General features: G+C 39.9%; 1 protein-coding gene across 1 annotated transcript; it reads right to left on the reverse strand.

Annotated features, from left to right (window-relative positions):
• Positions 1-341: 341 nt before the first annotated feature.
• Positions 342-18,742, reverse strand: LOC144677201 (histone acetyltransferase p300-like). The gene is made up of 7 exons (XM_078537386.1): positions 18,008-18,742; positions 8,009-8,185; positions 6,772-7,027; positions 6,127-6,240; positions 3,389-3,631; positions 848-956; positions 342-483 (listed from the first exon to the last, which is right to left on the reverse strand). Exons 1-7 carry the CDS (start codon positions 18,611-18,613, stop codon positions 342-344), a joined length of 1,647 nt encoding a protein of 548 aa, XP_078393512.1. The 5' UTR covers positions 18,614-18,742.
• Between the last annotated feature and the right edge of the window lie 96 nt (positions 18,743-18,838).

Below are 18,838 nucleotides of genomic sequence, written 5' to 3' on the forward strand. Positions count from 1 at the left end.
GCCAGGGTTATGATTCTGATCATTTCATATGGCTTCAGCAGGAGTTACATGTGTATGGACATTGATGAACATAGAATTAGGATTGGGGCTTGGCTGGGTCACTCCCTACAATCAGAGAGGTTGCTGATGCTGTGGAAGCAAGATACGAGAAGCTGACCTATTGTGAAACTCATCAAGAGGAGAAAATGATGGAAAAGAAAAAGAAACTGCTATTTCAAGAAAAACAAAATGAAGTTGTATACATTAGGCCACAAAAATCCCAATCACCCCATGACTGTCATGAATAAATCACCATCTCAGTAGCTACATCTAAGACCTCTATCACATATACAGCTGATCACTTACAATTTGTGAACAAGGTGATTGCGTAGGTCCTGAGTGACGTCTTCATGCCATGATTTTCGAATGCCAGTACTTGAGGGGGGCGTTGCCGTTGGCACTGTATTAAGATTACTAACACTTGTGCCGTCACTTAGCATTGGGCTGAAAGAATTAAAAGTTGGTGTGAGTAATACAAGTCGTTGGAAATTTAGTGGACAAGGCCGCAAAGAACAATCTCTTGAACTTCATTGTTCTCCACTTACAGATTTGAAATCATTCTGTATTAAGCGAGGAGGCACAGATAGACCACACCTTTTCCAAGACTTCATATCACTGTCAGATTATTCAAAATGCCCCCAAAAGTAGAACTCCTCAGTTTGGTCACAGAAAAGGAGGACAATGCACCTTTTGGTTGACAAGCAACACTGGCATCCAGATTTAGGCTTATATTTTTATATTAGACAAAGAGCTGCAAATGAAAAACATGAAACTAGAAACGAGGAGCAAGAATGGATCCTAGACTTACTTAGCAGAGGTCATGGATGACAGCATCATAGCATCATGCAGAATGCTGGACTGCTGGTTGGGGGCCTGCACACCGACGTTACTTCCATTCACACCCATTTGGCTGGTACCTGTAAAGTATACAAGTGTCATTAGAATTCTAAAACATTCACAGATGATTAATATCTGATTAGTTCACAAGCAGATACTAATTTCCACTAAAATAAAAGCAAAGTACCATGGATGCTGGAAATCTGGAACAAAAACAGAAAATGCTGGAAAAACTCAGGTCTGACAGCATCTGTGGAGAGAGAAACAGAGGCTAGAATCTTCGGGTCAGCGTGCAGGGACGGGCCCCGCTTGCTGACGCGGGGTGACATCGAGCGTGTGTCCCGACATCACCGCGCATCATTCAGATCTTAGGTTCGGCGGGTGCACACCGGCTGAACTGTCAAAGGCCTATTAAGGTCATTTAAAAAACTAATTAAAATAATTAACGGAGCCACCCGTCCAACCTTAAGGTTGGCGGGCAGGCGAAGAGCCCAGGCGGCCTTCGCATTTACCATGAAACCTCATCCACGGATGTGATGAGGTTTCATGAAGGGTTTATAACTTAAATAAATGTTTCTATTAAAATTCATTGACATGTCCCAGCTCATGTGATACTGTCACATGAGGGGACATGTCTGAAAATTTTTTTTCTCTTTATTTAAATTTTCCAAAATGTAATTAAACTCCCTGAGGCAGCTCCTTGCCTCAGGGAGATTTCTGCGCTCTTTCGCGTGCATGTGCAAAAAAGCGCAGCCCCTGACTCAGCCTCCTTCCCCCACCTGCACAGAGAGCGTTCAGCGCTTCTGGGCGTGCGTCACACTGGGTGGGCCTTAATTGGCCCATCCACGTAAAATGGCCATGCGCAGCCAATTGCAGGCAGCGATCGGCTGCGTGCCTGCTCAGCACCCCCAACTAGGAGAAAATTCTCCCCAGAGTTAATGTTTCGAGTCCAGTATGGCTCTTCTTCAGAACTGGAGAGATAAAGAATGCAATGGATTTTATGCTGTTGAAAAATGAGGGGGGGGTGGTTGCTGGAAGGAGGACTAAGCAGAGGTATTCTGCTTTGCATGGCCCAGGCCTTCCTGCCGCTTGCCATTTCAATTCGCCAGCTTGCTCCCATGCTCACATTTCTGTCCGCGGCCTGCTAAAATGTTCCTGTGAAGCCCAATGCAAGCTGGAGGAGCAGCACCTCATCTTCCGATTTATAGCCTGTGCTCAACATTGAGTTCAACGACTTCAGACAGTGAATTTTGTCTTCCATTTTGAATTCTACCCTCACCCCTGCTCCCAAACCTCCAAGTGCCAATCTGTATCTTGTTCTCATGTTTTTGCTTTCAGATAGCGCTGACCCTTTGTCTATCATCACATTCTGCTATTTTTCTTTCAGACAGTGATGAGCCTTTATTCTCCTATTAACACCTATTCTGGACTAAAGCTTTAGTCTTTATTTTAATTGCCACTCCCTTTGTCTTGTGTTCCATGACACCTTTGTCATTTAATTTCTCCTAGCCGCCCCCACCCCCCCACACTCTCAACCTATCCCTGACATCCTATTTTGCTTCACCTGCACCTCTCTTTCTCAAGAGCATAAAACTCATTATGTTTCTGCCTCTCTCCAATTCCAAAGATGAATCGAACGTTAACTCTGCTTCTCTCTCCAAAGATGCTGCCAGACTTGTGCAGTTTTTCCAGCATTTTCTGTTTCCATTACTAATTCCCACCGTTACCTTATATTCTAACAATGTCTCAGATATAAAGCAGTGGCATGTAAAGGTATAGTGAAATAGGCCATCATGCAAAATTAACCCCTTTTTAAATAGGGATTACAGTATTTTTGTTTTTGCAACCTTACCCCAAAAGTGCTCTATAGTCTGAATCATCAGATAAATGTCATGAATATTAGTCAGTTGGTTGCTATAGCCAAGTTGACAAAAAGCAAGGCTTCATGTTCTTTGCAAGCTTCTGTAACTGTCTGTTGGCATTTTTCAATTCGGAGCTGTCCATACTGGGTTCCATATAGAACTTTGGTTTCCATCTGTGGTGTTCTCACCTGGAACCCATTCCATCATCCAATACTACAGTTAACAGGACTATAAACACAAATTGGTTTTTTTTAAATACTAAGTATATTAACTGCAAATATTGACTAGAGCAGCACTTTAACTAATCCAATTTCATTAGTCTCAGTAATTCAAACTGTTTCAATAGGGCTCTATAACCATGCCCCGGATTGTCCCCTAAAATAAGGAAAATACGATTCTGAATAGTCTTCAAGTCAGTTCTGTCTAATAGGATGTCCAAATGAACAATGCTCAGCTCTTGTGGGCTTTTGATAAAGCAAGTATTGAAAGAGAGAGATAAAAGTTTTGCTTGTTTTATGTAAAATACCTATACTTAATGGACAGTCATTTAATAAGCATCTACAAAATGGGATGTGAATTTCTGGAGAACTGCACAACCATGCTTTGAGGATGGATAAGTTGTACCTATTTTGCATGCAGTTTTTACTTACCCATAGCATTCATAGGCCGCAGAGATTGGTGCCCCTGTGAAGACTGAGACGATTGCTGGTTCTGCATCTGAGGTTGAGGCTGCATCTGGTTACCCTGATACGTGAGTCCAAGTGCTGCATAGGCTCTCTCTATAGAGCTGGGGTCAATCTGACTGGTAGTGTTTAAACTTGGCGTGTTCTGCTGTCCAACTCCTACTGACCCTAACGAGTTTCCTAGTCCTACAGCTGCTCCAGCTAGTAATGCTGTGCAAAGATAAAAAAAAAAGCACATAAATTAAATTTTGAATTCAGAAACAACATCCTTTCCCTAGAGATGACCAAATTCCAACTGCCAAATGAATTTAATCGTGACTTGGGGAGGGGGCTAGAAGAGAAAATGCAGGATGATATCAACACTAGTACAAGCAAGGGTGGGATCATCTAGAACAGTGTTGAACTTTAGCTGCTATCCTGGCTTGTAACTTGCCAGCACCCCATATTTCCTGTAATTGTAGCTGCTTTTAAGTGTGCAAAAATGAATTAGTGTTCAATAAATTTCAGTCGCCAGGATGAAATGTGCAGTTTTCCTTTTAAAATAAAAGGCATGCTTGCACTTATGACAAAATATGATCTCTGGGGCATAACAGAAACTTTAAAATATTCTGAACTATATAGAGTCTTGCTAATGCATGAACCTCCTTTTTAGTCACCTGTTCTCAATTTCTGTTCATTAATTCTGCCATACTGTTAACCTTAACTGTAAAATCCTCGTCTTCCAATAAGTACGTCAGGGTCAGTGTCTAAATCAGGTGGTACTGGTCTCCATAAACCTACCTTCCAGAGACTATGCTGGCTCCACCTTGCTACCTTTCTCAGCATCATATGCCAGCCTGACTTGACCTCTGATCTATGCATGAAGTGGTTTCCTCTACCTTGACTCCAGTATTTGGACACATCCTGCTCACGTGCCATAGAGCCTCCACCCCAAGATCATCTGTTGCACACTCTGTTTGACCCACCCAACCTGGCCTCAAGGAACCTTTCTTTAGTCTTGTCTAATTGCACTGCTGCTTTTCTCTTGCTTCAGTTTGCCTGGCCAGTACCTCAAAAGCCTCTAACCAAAGTTGAATTCTAAAATGATTGAGTAACATTTACAACATTTTTCTCAGGATTCTCAGGAAACATCTACTATTTAAAAGTCAGATGCTTTAAATCACAGGCCTCTTCAATAAAATTGCTAAAAATTCCTTTTAGTAAACTGAGGGAAGAACTTAAGTCATAATTCCCCATAGCATCTTCACTCACCCTGGTAGATGGAATTCTTCTTTAACTTGCTGCATCCTATAATTCTCATCATTATCACCCTGAACATTAAAGTTTTCCTGTTCTCCCTACTTCCCTCTGCCAACTGGCCATGCCTTACACCTCTTTTTTCCCTACCACCTACTCATGGAAAAGAAATCCCAACTCTGTCTTCCTAACTATGATCCAGGAACCAACTTGTGTTTTTAAAGACACTGACTTCTGAATTTTTAAAAACAGTAAACACTATAAAAACTTCAACTTGGTTTCCATGGCCATAACTTGGCTGTATCACTTTTCCAAGCAGCATTTTAGCCCTCTCCTACTGTACCATCCACCAGGGTCACCCCCCAGGATTGCCACATTCAACAACCCACCTCTCTAACACATTGCCACCATTCCAAATTGTTAACACATCAAGGTCACCCTCCCACCAATTTTATAGCCCCAATTTCTACCCTACAACTTTGACATCCATCTTTCACACCAACATCCGCCTCCCATTACCCTTCTACTCCTTAGACAATCCTCAACAGTTTTAAAATTGTATCTGCACATCCTCCTCCTTAACACCTCCTGCATACCTCAAACCTAAAGCATCTCAGTTCTCTGGCAGGCTAAAATTAAAGACCACAGCTTTACAATTCGCACCAAAATGCAGACAGTCACATAACTTGCCCCTTAAAATACCAGTAACGCCCCTTAAAATCTGTAATATTATCAACCTGATCATAAATCAGAGGCCCTGATCATAAATTATACATAGCAAGCCATAAAATTGAATATTTTTGATCATACTGAGGAACACCATGGGTAGGAATACATATAAATCTATCACAATACATTCTTAACAGCAAATCATCTAAGGTAAATGAATTTTATGCACACAGACCCGAAATAACACAGAAAAGGAAAAAAAGCCGATCATATAAGGCTGGCTGCTCCTAAACTGGAGCCTGAAACAAGTATTTTCCAATCTGCACTGTTTCATCACAAAACAATTAACCCGATTGACAGGGAGTTCCATTTACTTAAAAAATGAGACGGTGGCCTTGAAGTTTTAGCATATTATCATGTGCATTGCATGGTAATATAGCCCTGCCCTTATAAAATAGATCTGGTTTACTGAGCACAATGGCATGTGAAATCCCCTTTCCATCAGCCTGCCCTGTAGCTTATACCCAAGGTTCCTAGAAGTTTAATAAAGCATTCCTCAAAGTGGAGAAAATCACATATTTCTTCAGAATTATTCTTCATTATTTACTAAAAATTAATCTAAAGCATGAAGGTTTGTTGACTGTGAAGCAATTAAACAAAATCAAACTACCAGTAGTAAGCGCATATTTTGAAACCACAGCTAGATTACTCAAGTCAATACTTTTAAAAAAATACTCAACCCCAACTGAACTTTTTGTATCTTTTTTTAAAAAACAGACTTTGAAGGTAGGAAGACTTACATTGCTGGTTACGCTTGTCCCCAGCATTTTTCAAAGGGAGACAAACAGGACAGTCATGCCTTGTGCAATTCTTCCAGTGGGAGATGATCTGACGTGATGAAGCACAGTGTGCAACTGTAAAGAATTAACAAAAAAAGAGGGCAAACATGACTATCAGAAAATACAACCAAGTCAGAACTCAACATTGAAAAACAAACTTTAAGAATTCAACGTTCTAATTTTAGCACCGCAGCCTACATCATCACAGGAATTTGTACATTAGATGGTATTGACAGGATGCAACCGGATGTGGCTTTTTGTTTTTATAACTGTAATAGAAACAGTTTCTTAATAAATTTGACCCTGTAGACTTCCATAAGCACATAGCAACATCACATCAATGGAAGAAAGTTAACAGAAATGCTTTGCATATTCCATTTTACTGAGAAATTAAACGATGTCAAAAGGAACTCAAGGCTTTGTTTCAAGTTTTTTTTTATTCATTCACGGGACGTGGGCTTCACTGGCTGGGCCAGCATTTATTTTCCATTCCTAGTTGCCCTTGAGAAGGTGATGGCGAGCTTAAAAGTATAAGAAATCCTGTGCAACTCAAACATCGGATGAGTGTTTGTACCAAATATTCATACTAGTTCAGTCCATACTCACCCTGACAGGATTTGCCAGCCTGACAGTGGGTCATATGATTCAGGACATTCTTCATGGTTCGGCAGTGTGGCAAGTTGCAGGGTCGTACCTCACCATTTGCTTGCTCCCGACGCTGGCATTTGTGTGCATGCAGGAGCAGAACTAGTTGTTGCTGGATGAGTTTTCGTTTCTCTGGATCTGCTGTGGGTGCAGAACCCATTCCCTGCCCAGGCGGCTGCCCTATTCCTCCCTGCTGTACTGGAGAAGGCTGCTGCGGCTTTGGAAAAGAAAGAACATGCATTTATATAGCACCATTCACAATGTCAGAACGCCTAGAGTGCTTTACAACCAATAAAGCACATTTCTAAAACAAAGTGCAATCAATGTTGCATTATAGAACATGGCATCTGCACACAGTAAGGTCCCATAAACAGCAACTAAATCATGAGCAGGTAATCTATATTTAGCGATGTAGACAGAGCGATAAACATTCTCCGTGGCACTGGGAGAATACACTGCTTTTCCTCAAGCCATGGAATATTTTATGTTCAACTAAAAGGACAGTCGGTGTCTTAGATTAACTTCTCATTTGATGGTACCTTCAATAATACAGCACTCTCTCATTCAATGTAGTACTAAGTGATCAAGTCTCTAGAATGATTTGAGGTGAGAAATCTACCACTGAGCCAAAACTAACACCTAAAAGGAAATGGTCATAAGTCAGCATATCAAACTATTAGGGGTTTTTTATAGGAGATATCTTTTCTATTAGTGCTTCCGATGAAGCCCTGGTGATGGGTTTTCGCTACCATTTTGGTAGTGACTACTGGTCACCAGCTCTTACAAACATCCCTTTCCTTTTAAATACTCATCCTCTTTCAGGGTCTCTAATGATGTTCACTACATGTGGTTAGATGGAGTTTGCTTTGTATGCTTTATAACCAGTACAGCTCTAACTGGCCTGATGGTGGTATGTGAAGATTTGGTATAAGGAGGTGATATGTGAAGGTGGACAATTTTAGATGATCCTTCAAACTTCTATTGGTATTCACTATATACAAATTCTCAATACAGGAAACGTAGGCACAAACCTGTCCCTTAACAAGGCACCAACTTTCAAAATAAGCTTTCAAGGTTCTATTTTGGCATTTGCTTCCTTCTATGGTTTAGTCTTATTGCCCGAGATTAACATTAAATTCGACAAGGCAGGAAATGAGGAAGTGTGAAATGTGAGGTACATGAATCTCTCAGCACTCACCAGGTTTGGCATCCCAGCACCACCTACAGTTTTCTTGTCCATTGTAAACTGAGGCAGACTGTTCCCTAAACCACCCTTGTTTTGCAGCTGCTGCCCTAGTCCGCTACTGCCCAGCGTCTGACCAGTGTTCTGTCCATATGGCTGTCCGTAAGGACTAGGGGTTCCCATCATTCCCATCTATTAGTTTAAAAAAAAAGGAAAATTAACTTCTGACACTCAACAAGCTAATCAAAACATTCATCTTGGTCTCTTCTATCTATATTCAACTTGGGTGGAAGGAAGTTGACATTTAGAAGAGAGACTACATCAAGTAAAAATGCTTTCAAACCATTACCCCCACCAAAACGTTTGGAAAATCAAGAAGAAATCAGAAGATTGTGAGACCAACAGTAACTGAAAAATATAATTATCATCAGATGCCATGCTGCAAGCTTCAAGGTGAGGATTGTTTTATGTGGTGATCAAGGTGTGCAGAAAATGCCAGTTTAAACTGCCTGGGACATGAGTAAAATTAAAGGAGGACTGCAGATGTTTTTCCCATCAGATGAAGATCACCCATGGTTCATAAGGGCCTCCAGTGGCAGAAAGCAAATACTACATTACAATGCAACTTAAACCCTTGTATTAAAACAATAAACAGTCCAAGGCTTGAATATTTTAAGAAAGTTAGTCTTGGATAATAAAAGATGCATTTTCCATCCTTGCTTTAACTCATTGTTTTCAGTTTCAAAACCTAATTATTTCTGGGCAACAAAGCAAGTTTTCATTTTGTGAACCTGAGAAATTACGTCAAACATGTTACTCAGAATATTCTTATGGTCAGAAGCAGAGAAAAATCTCGTTCTAATTTGCCTCAACAATATGCTTTAACAATAAGAAAGAACACCCTTCTTGCAGCAGAGTTGCTAACAGTCCTCCTCAAGCAGCGTTCTGATAGTTAATAAAATGGTACGCTTGTTTTATATAGCTGGGACATTTGAGTGTTGCATATTCGGCAGGTATGGAGTTGAAGCTGTCCAAAACTTCATATAATACTCTTACAGTAACAGACAAAATAAAATGAAGAGCGTGATTGGAAGTATCACTAACAGCAATCATTTACCTTTACCAGGGGAAGCATTTCACCTCAGGAGACAGTGTAGCACTAGCAGGTGGGGGCAGAACAAATTGCTGCAGTTACTGCATTTACCTACTCTGTTACCTATAGACACAACATAGTGCTGTAATATAAATGGAGTTATCAGTGCATCCCAAGCACCACTGTGGCTCACTTAAAGCATGCAGAAACTGTATTTATGTGTACACCTCAAATAAAACCCACAAGTGTAAGCTATAAACCTACCACTTTCAGTTGTCAGTTAAAAATTCACTTGTAGCCTCTAGTAACCTTCCAGGTTAAAAATGTAACCTAAGGCACAGCACATATGATAACATATCAAGTCAACCACCTGGAAATGGTACTTGTTGTAGCCCAATGCTTTTGGGAATACACAAATTTATTGAAGTTTATGCTATACATTGAAGACACAAGTGTTGCAAAATTTGCTGAAGTCGAATTAGAGGGCAGCTCCCAAAATATAATTAATAATGCTGGCCACCTACAAGGGCCTTCTGGGCTTCTCATTTGGCAGTAGCAGAGTCATTTGTATCTACTACTTGTTTAAAAAAAAACATTAATCTAAAGAGTAAAGCTGTCTGTAGTACAAGAGCTTGCTTGGAAACATGCTAATTGATATGTTTGCAAATAGAGAAAATTTGAAAACAGCATAAAGGTATGGTAGAATCAATTCATAGGAACATTGACAGCGCATTTTCAAATAGGCTTATTTCACTAATTGTAGTAGAGTTGAGGTAGAGCAACCATGATTATACTGAATGGCAGAGCAGCTCAAAGGGCTGAATGGCCTACTCCTGCTCTTATTTCTTATGTTCTTACAGCGTCTATTATGGTATTACACAAACCCTAATAAATTAAGCTGCTAAACAAAACCTTTTTTTTGTGCGGGACTCTGAATTCAATACCTTAAATTGTTCTCACCTTTTCCAATACCAGCGATAGATGAATATCCGCTAGTATTTCACCTTATTGTTGTACACTTTACATCGTGTCTGAAGAGAATATTTTGAAGTTGAGAAAGAACAAAACCTGAGTTTGCATTTGAGAGTGTTTTATCCAGTTCAAATAGTCTTTTTATACTATAATTTCCACCTTTTGGATTAACTTTTGAGAAACATAATAGCAAATGCTTCCCAAGTTATGAAAATTTCTTACACTTGTTGAGAATGAAAACCGAAAAAAAAATGCTCATTTAATAGAAATTCGCTTTAACAATTTATTAATAAGGAAGGGACACGGTGTAGTGGAGTTCCCAATCTCAACATACTGCTGTGGAGAAGATGAAAAAAGCGGAGAGCAAGTTGTCTGGGCTGTCATGTGCTACCTAGCAACTGCCTAATTATAGGGGTGGATGTCAGGGCATCTCTTCAGCTATCTTGCCAGCTGGTGTATGATGCAGGAAATCAAGAAAAGGGGGAATTAATAAGCGAAATCTGACGCATTAAACTGGGGCAAAAAAAATTGTAAGTAAGCCTCTGTAAACGAAAGTGCATGGAATTTTACAGCCACTCAAATCAACTGCTTCAAATGGATGCATCATGTTCAATGTTTCTCTTCTGACTACTAAATTATGACCTCAGAACAAAATAAACAAAACTATTCAGGTGTTCAAGTTTGCAGATTATGGCACTGAAAGCACATTGCTTCTGGATTGTTCAGGGTACACAGGCAATACAACATCATAAAAACCTATGAAATAATGGTAGTGCAAGCATTGGGAGCAAGGCAAAGTACTGCAGATGCTGAAAATCTGAAATGTAAAAAAAAATGCTAGACACAATCAGCAGGTTGGGCAGCATCTGTGCAGAGAGAAACAGAGGTAACATTACATGTCTGTAAGACCTTTTGTCAGAACTGGAAAGTGTTACAGATGTGACAGGTTTTAAGCAAGCAGATGCAGGGAAAGGGGATGGAAGAAAGAACAAAAGGGAAGGCCTATGGTAGGCTGTGATAAAGCAGGCAGGATGGTACAAGACTAAATGGAAAATGGAACAAGTAGAAGAATCAAAAGATAGTTCTAGGGGAGCTGTAAGTAGCAGAAGAGAGCTATGATCTAAAACTGCTGAACTCAATGTTGAGTGCAGAAGGCTGTAAAGTGCTTGGTCAAAAGATGAGGTGTTGTTCATCAAGCTTCTGCTGAACTTCATTGGAGACAGAGGGCAGAGAGGCGCAAGACAAATAATCTAAACTGCAATTGATTGGAGATTAGGGTCAGTTTTGCAGACTGAACTGGGATGTTGAGCAAGGCAATCGATCATCCAACCTGCGTTTGGTCTGCCCGATGTAGAGACCACTGTGAGCAATAAATAGTATATTAAATGAAAAGTTCAAGTTAATTACGTTAAAGAATTATTTAAGCATGACAGTTGCACTCAGCAAGGTCCATAGGCATTAATTAAATAAATGATCAGTTATTTTTGGTGGTGATGGTAGAGGGAAGAATATTAACCAGCACCCTGCTCTTAAGATTGTGCCACACAGAGGTCAGATACAGCACCAAAGAAAGCTTCTTGATCTGAATTAACTGTGTTTCTCTCTCCACAAATGCTTTCAGGTGAGTATTTTAAGCATTTTGTTTTTATTTCAGATACAGCACTCCTTCAGTACTGTCACTTCATTTTCATTATGTGCCCAAGTCCTGGAGTAGGATTTGAAGTCTCAACCTTCTGACTCAGATAACATATTATCAACTCAGCTAAACTGGTGAAGAATACAGCAAATGAATATTTGACATAGCTACAGTAGCATACTCAACTGCACTTACATGCTTATCTCTAACTTCAGATTTTCCTTATTTTGGGATGATCTTTTCACCATTTACGCTGATATACATGCAGAGTAGTATGGGGAGAGGTTTATTAAATTAATGAAATATGCAGCAAACTAAACAAAGGGACTATTTATTACATGTTTTTCTTCCCTTGACACCTGAAAGTACTCAACTCTAGCTAGGGTATGTGTCTATAGGCACCAAATGATCTCCAGTACTATGATCAAGTGAATATCCTGCAAGTTCTGATGACAAGTGATACAACAGCAACCTGCATTTATGTAGTGCCTTTAGCATATAAAAATACCCAAAGACATCTCAAAAGACATGCCCAGTCAAAGGAAGAAAGATTGAGATGTGATCAGAAGTTAGGTAAAAGGAAGTGGAGGCACGGTGGGGTTTAGGCAGGTAATTGTATTCAGCAATCTAATCAACAGTGGGGGGCTGCAGTCAAGCCAGATCCTGTGTATAGTAGAAGAGCTCTTTTGAAAATAAAATATTGAAAGACAAGCAGGACAGGAAGTTTGGTTGATTGTCAGCTCCCCCTTCTGCACCTATTCCAATTTTACTTTAAACACAGAGTTAACCGTCACTTGCTGAATGAACTTTGCTGAAGCATGCAGGAAATCTCTTGCTTGTTTGCTGGAACTGCTGTGCAGTTTCTTACTCCTACGTTCATAAAATGTTGTAAAGTTGCCTTCAGTCGCAGCATCATTGCCCCCATCACTTCCCCAAAGTGTTAGCTTACACCAAAAAAAGGTTTAAATATTTATATACATTGTTATAACTAGAAGGGGAAAACAGGTAAACATTATGGGCAGGTTAGCTTTAACATGATTTTAGAGTATTATGAATATGTAGCTGTAAGAAAATATTGGGAATGCCAGCAAGTTAACATCTATATGATGTACAATATTAATGAGATATTCAGTTTGAGGGAGATTGGGAGAACCCAATGCTCATTTCAAACCAGACTAATATTGTGCAATCTACATTAAATTCTCACTTAAAAAGTCTATCTTATGTTCATCTTATGAATTATAAAATATCACAAATTTAACTCAGTCATAAAACATGATGAGTCAGGTGGTAAAGCTTTTTTTTGTTCTTTGGGATTTGGGCATTGCTGGCAAGGCCAGCATTTGCTGCCATCCATAACTGGCCTTGAACTGAGTGGCTTGTTAGTCCATTTCAGAGGGCAATTAAGAGTCAACCACATTGCTGTGGATCTGGAGTCACACACAGGCCAGACCACGCAAGGATGGTGGGTTTCCTTCCCTAGAGGATATTAGTTAACTACATGGGTTTTTATGACAATCGATGGTACTGTGGTTTCATGCTCATCATTACAGAGGCTAACTTTCAATTCCAGGTTTTATTAATTAAAATTAAATTCCACCACCTGCCATGGTGGGATTTGAACCCATGTTGCCAAGCATTAGCCTGGGTTTCTGGATAATAAGTCCAGTGACAGTATCACTATGCCACTTGTATGCACTCTTAACTTAGGTTTCTACCTTCCCAAAATGGACAGAGCAGACATTCTGATGTTTCTTAAAAAAATGAACATACCATAAAGTTTCAGGTTCAACCCTAGTCTATGCTGAATTAGCTGATCCTGATGGTATGGATGCTACAATTGGCCTCAGCTATTGAGGGATGTTCCTTGCTGCTATTCAATGAACCCAACTAGAAACTGCATGTGTTTTGACATTGGGCTTGGTTGTGCTGCCTCCCTGAAGGTCAAATAGCCATTTACAAGTTATTTAGACACATCTTTGAAAAATGGACTTTTGGACATAGAGGGTAGCTGGTTTATGTGGAATTGTGCACAACTCAGCAGTTTCACGAGAGGTGAACAGTTGAATGGAGGAGAGACACAAAGTTGTTAAAAGAAACAAGTGTCCACTTGGGCAAGATGGCAGAGTACCGAGAGTTCTGTAGAATTATACTTCCACCAGCAGTACCTTCAGAAACATAAAAGGGAAAACTAATAGTAGATGAGTTAAGTTACTGAAATTAAAAAGTAAGTGACAACAGTTGCAAATATACACAGTGTCAGGCTCCAGTTCATCAGTTTAAAGATGTGTTATATTATTTGGGGGAGGTGGCAGAAGATCAGGTACTATTCTGTCATGTATCATATTTGTATCAAATACCTACATCTGGGATTGTCAATGAAAATTAACAGTGCTTAAACAGCTTTTTATAGAGAGTTATCACTGGTACTTACGGCTGTTACACATAATTTGTACAAACATGCAATGACTTTCATGCTATGCTGACTGAGCACATCCAAGTATTAGTATTTCAACATTAATTCTGAAGTTATCATGGCTCTGAAGCTTTCCAATCTAACTGGGAACAATATTGTTCAAGTATTGAATATTTCAAAAGTAGGGCGTGTTTTTGACTCAGTAGTAGTATGTGTACAACTCCTAGTACACAATTTGTGCAGCAGAGAGCTCATCTCAAAATGTTTACAAACTATTCCCATTCATTTTAACATATTTTTAAAATTAGTAATAAAATGTACATGTTATTGGGGTTGGAGAAGGGGAGAGAAGCGAAAGGAGGAGAAAAAGACAAAGTTTCCTTGGGCTACATGGACAACAGATGGTACCTGCACCTCTCCATAAGAACAAAGGAGGAAAAGCACCCCCTCACTGAGCTAAGCAGCCAACAGCATGCTAATCCCAACCCCAGATTCACGCTTAGCCACTCAACTGAAAGAGAAACTGCTCCGCCCAGGGCACACTTCCATTGTTTAAAAAGAGATCTGTCCCTTAGGAACCAACAACCGGAGCAACAGCTATATTTTCTTCATTTTACACCAGAGCTGTTACAAATTCATTGATGTAGAATGCACACAAGCAGTCCTCATTCTCTTTGTGCCCTTCAAAAGCACACACGTAAGTTTGGAGAATGGCTCGAAAGCCAAGAATTCCCTTTCATTTAAAGGTGATTAGTATCCAATTAGTTCTCAGTTAGGTAGAATTTCAATATTTGACACAGTTCAGCTAAAAGATACAAAATATTTAGAAAGAACAAATTCAATTCAACGGTGTGGGAAATTAAGGTTATACTGTATTTTAAACTGTAATTCTTAGTCTAACATTGAGAAAACAGATGTCTGCATTAGATCATTTAAGTGAAACATCTTAAACAGGATGCCATACTCAAATTTCAAAAAAGCTAAATTAATTGCTTCTTGATGGAAATTAACACATTGGAAATCCAAACCATACTGTCACTCAAGACATTTACTGGTACTAGAGTGGCACGTGTGCAGATTCAACTAAACCCATGGCCTGTACTGTTCAAGTTAAATTTCCTGTCAGATTAAATCAGCATTAATGGTACCCATGAACATGTCCACAGATTAATCTGTTTTACTATCTAACAAGGGGGTATATCAGAAGTGAGGAGTAACTTCTGCAGCTTTCATTTTGTATTTTAAATCCCCACTGGCAAAAGGAGAATATGAAAATTCAGCGTTATTCACTAAAAGAAAAAAAATTCATAAAAATCTATTACCACAACCCCAAAGCTTTATTTCCCTACTCGGCTTTCGACTTGATAGAAGTTTACAAAATTATGAGTGCCATGGACAGAGTAGATAGTCAGAAGCTTTTTCCCACGATGGAAGAGTCAATTACTAGGGGACATAGATTTAAGGTGAGAGGAGAAAACTATAAAGGTGATGTGCGGGGCAGAGGGTAGTGAGTGTCTAGAATTCGCTGCCAGAGGAGGTGGTGGAAGCAGGTACGATAGTGGGGTTTAAGAGGCAGCTTGACAAATACATGACTAGGATGGGAATAGAGGGATACGGACCCCGGAAGTGCAAAATGTTTTAGTTGACGGGCAATATGATCGGCGCAGGCTTGGAGGGCCGAAGGGCCTGTTCCTGTGCTGTACTTTTCTTTGTTCTTTGTACTCCCATGATGACTACTCAGACCAGGACGTTGTTTCACGGTTGTCAATGACCACTAAGTACCATACAAGTATTTCTCTTCACCCATAACCAAACAGTCTACCGATGCTTCAGGTATGGACTTACACATTAAGAATGGGCAAGGTATTGAAGGGATGCTGTATTACAACACAAGACATTCATTTCAATAACAAGAGCCAGGATTTAGATGGGGCTGAAATAACATCTTTGTCAGTTTCATGTGTTGCTTTTTTCCCCGCTATCTTAAGTAAAACAGACTGTACTCATTTTCATAATTCCACAATTAATATATATCCCATCTTTAGAAAGAAAAACTAATTCTACCCCCCAGGATCCCAGTTCTTTGTTTTAAGGAGTGTCGGGTTTTTAGTGTGTCCATTTGTACAGGTTTCACTGTTGTTTCCAAGAACCTAGTTTTATTTTTACCCTTTCCAATTCCCTAGACATCTGATTTTTCGACACTCCAGTTCCTTTTAATCTTCAATTTCTACATGGTGACCATTTCATATATACCTTTTTATTTTGAGGTCAGTTCTCAATAATTTCACTGGCTAGCAGTCATCATGTGATATTTCAATTTTTTAGTCTCATTTTCTAACAATCTCATTGTCTGCTAGTAAGCAAACAATCCAACCTGAATTCCTCCCTTCTCCCACAAGATTGGCAGCTATGGCTCTCGATCAACACCAGTAAACGTAGGCCAGGTGGGGAAATAATTTCATTTTCACACGAGCAGTAACGCCACAGGATTAATTAGCGTGCCTTTAAAACAATTCTATTTTCCACTGGTACTTTTCCTCAACTTATCACCTCTTGGGTCTTTAACATCAGTTTTCCAAGAATGTATTTTTTTGTAAACTCTTGCCTCACTCATATTTGTTGGCTCTAAAGGTAGCTGCTCCAAAATCCATCTCCAAGCAGCAAAGAAGCATCCTCACAAGTGAACTTTGCCATCACTGGATCATCAATAGGCTGGGTTAGGATCAGAGTGTTACAACTCAGTACCCAGTACTCAACAGATAGTTTTCTTAAAACTACTTCTGGTGCTTTAGGAGGCTGTACTTTGTTTTATATTAAATGTTTGTCAATTTTAAGATGTAATATTTGGATTGGAAGTCCAACGTAGATTTGGCAAGTAGTTGAATCACGAATTAGAGAAACAATTTCCATGTCCATAAGCAATACAGAATGGACTGTCAGTTGAAGCCATAAGTAGGCAGAGTAGCCATCCTCTCCTCTGTAATTTCTAACAGCTAAAGGTCTTTCGCTTGGGCCTAAATCATTGAAGGTATAAAAGAGATTGATCTTAAGTCAATTTTACCTTATTACAGAGGCAGAATGTCTGGATTTCTTACAATTAATAAGGACAATAATTCTTCCAAAAAATTAATAAAAGTACCATTAAAACTGAACAGAGTACTTAGATGCAAAAACAAGAATGCAGAACCAAGAACACCTGAGCAAATAAAAATCTATAACATAGGCAGAATGCATGTCAATCATTGTAGACTGTACAATGCAAATCTGGACTGAAAAGTAATTGCTGAGTGTGCTGTTTTGTCTTTCAGATATTTTCTTTTAAGTTCAGTAGTTTCCAATTTTCTCCTCTCCCAAAAGCCAACTGCTGGTAGAGTCACTCTCTGGTGTCTCAGCCAAATAGTCATCCTTCCTGCATAAGCAAAGACGGTGACTTTTAGTAGGTTACTCCGATGGTAAATTAAGACCAAGCCCAATCCTGTTGATTAGACCAGCGGCCATTAGATAGATATCAGGAGAACGACCTACCCAGCCAAGTGAGGTCAAACACAGCACTCTAGGTATTGTCCAGCTGAGGTCAGTTAACTTAGAATGGACTGAACCTAGGATTTTCTGGTCTTTATGACTTAGTTTAACATTGAACTGTGCTTTTACCTGTTTGGTCATTGGTGCAGCCCAATTCTCAACCTGTAATAGAAAAAATCAGAAGCCCAAGAGATGGATGAATTTATAATTGTAGGAAATCGAAGAGGAGAGTTTAGCTGCTCTATTTGTACTGAAAGCTCCAAATGTTGTTCATGTTGAATTGAGTTAAACATGTCACATTTCATCAGTGTTACCTTAATTGTGACGTTAACATATATGGTAAATATTTAAAGGCGTAAAATGCTCAGTTCTTACCTTGCTCATTGCCCCAGGCTGGGGTCCTTTGAGACCTGCTGCCATCTGAGGTGATCCCTGGGATAACGGATCTGCAAGTAGGTTGTTTGTGTTGGACATTCCTGGGCTTGAGTACTGTACGTTAGGTCTGCCTCTTCCAGCACCAAGAGAACCGTTCATTACTTGTCCCTGCATCATGCCCTGAGCATTGCCACTGTTCATCAGGGCTGGATTCATATTAGCATTCATGCTCATGCCAGCCTGGTTGGTAGGGCTGTTTACACCAGGCATCAGACCCGTTGCTGACGTATGAAGCTGATCGTGTTTCTGTGGGTTCACAGACTGCGGTGTCGGAGGTCTCTGGTTTGCTCCACTTGCTCCCATTCCCAGGTTAGATGGGGATGTAAGACCACCTTGAGTTAGAGGGCTCTTTACCATACTACTTAAGCTTCCTATACTGGGACTAGTCTGTTGACTTTGGCTGCCTACCGACTGCACTGGACTATCCATGGAGCGTGATGAGGCACCACCAGAGCTGACTGCCCCATGTCCCATATTGATACTGGAACCACTGCCTCTCAGAAGCTCTGACAGTTGTTTGTGCTTTGAGGCGGCATCCTGCACCATGCCAACCCCAGTAAGCTGAGCCAGGTCACCACCATTGGTCAATCCTAATGGGTCTGAACGGATCAGTTCATCTGGTAAGTCATTCTCAAGGTCAAATAAGGATCCAAAATCTGAAAAGAAAGCAAAGACAAATTACAAATGACTTCATTTTCAGGATGTCTACAATTGCAAGTTTTCTCATTTCCAACACTGAAGGAAGAACCTGGCCATGCACTGCTTGGAATA

The sequence above is a fragment of the Cetorhinus maximus genome, unplaced genomic scaffold, assembly GCF_964194155.1.
Source record: "Cetorhinus maximus unplaced genomic scaffold, sCetMax3.hap1.1 HAP1_SCAFFOLD_2298, whole genome shotgun sequence".
NCBI classification, from domain to species: Eukaryota; Metazoa; Chordata; class Chondrichthyes; order Lamniformes; family Cetorhinidae; genus Cetorhinus; species Cetorhinus maximus.

Excerpts from the sequence above, each read along its gene's own strand:
- LOC144677201 (XM_078537386.1), bottom strand. The coding sequence starts at position 18,613 with ATGGTGCAGGATGCCGCCTCAAAGCACAAACAACTGTCAGAGCTTCTG. Across the intron at positions 6,241-6,771 it reads GGCTGGCAAATCCTGTCAGG|TTGCACACTGTGCTTCATCA; the intron begins GTGAGTATGGAC and ends AATTCTTTACAG. Across the intron at positions 957-3,388 it reads GCGGCCTATGAATGCTATGG|GTACCAGCCAAATGGGTGTG; the intron begins GTAAGTAAAAAC and ends TATACTTTACAG.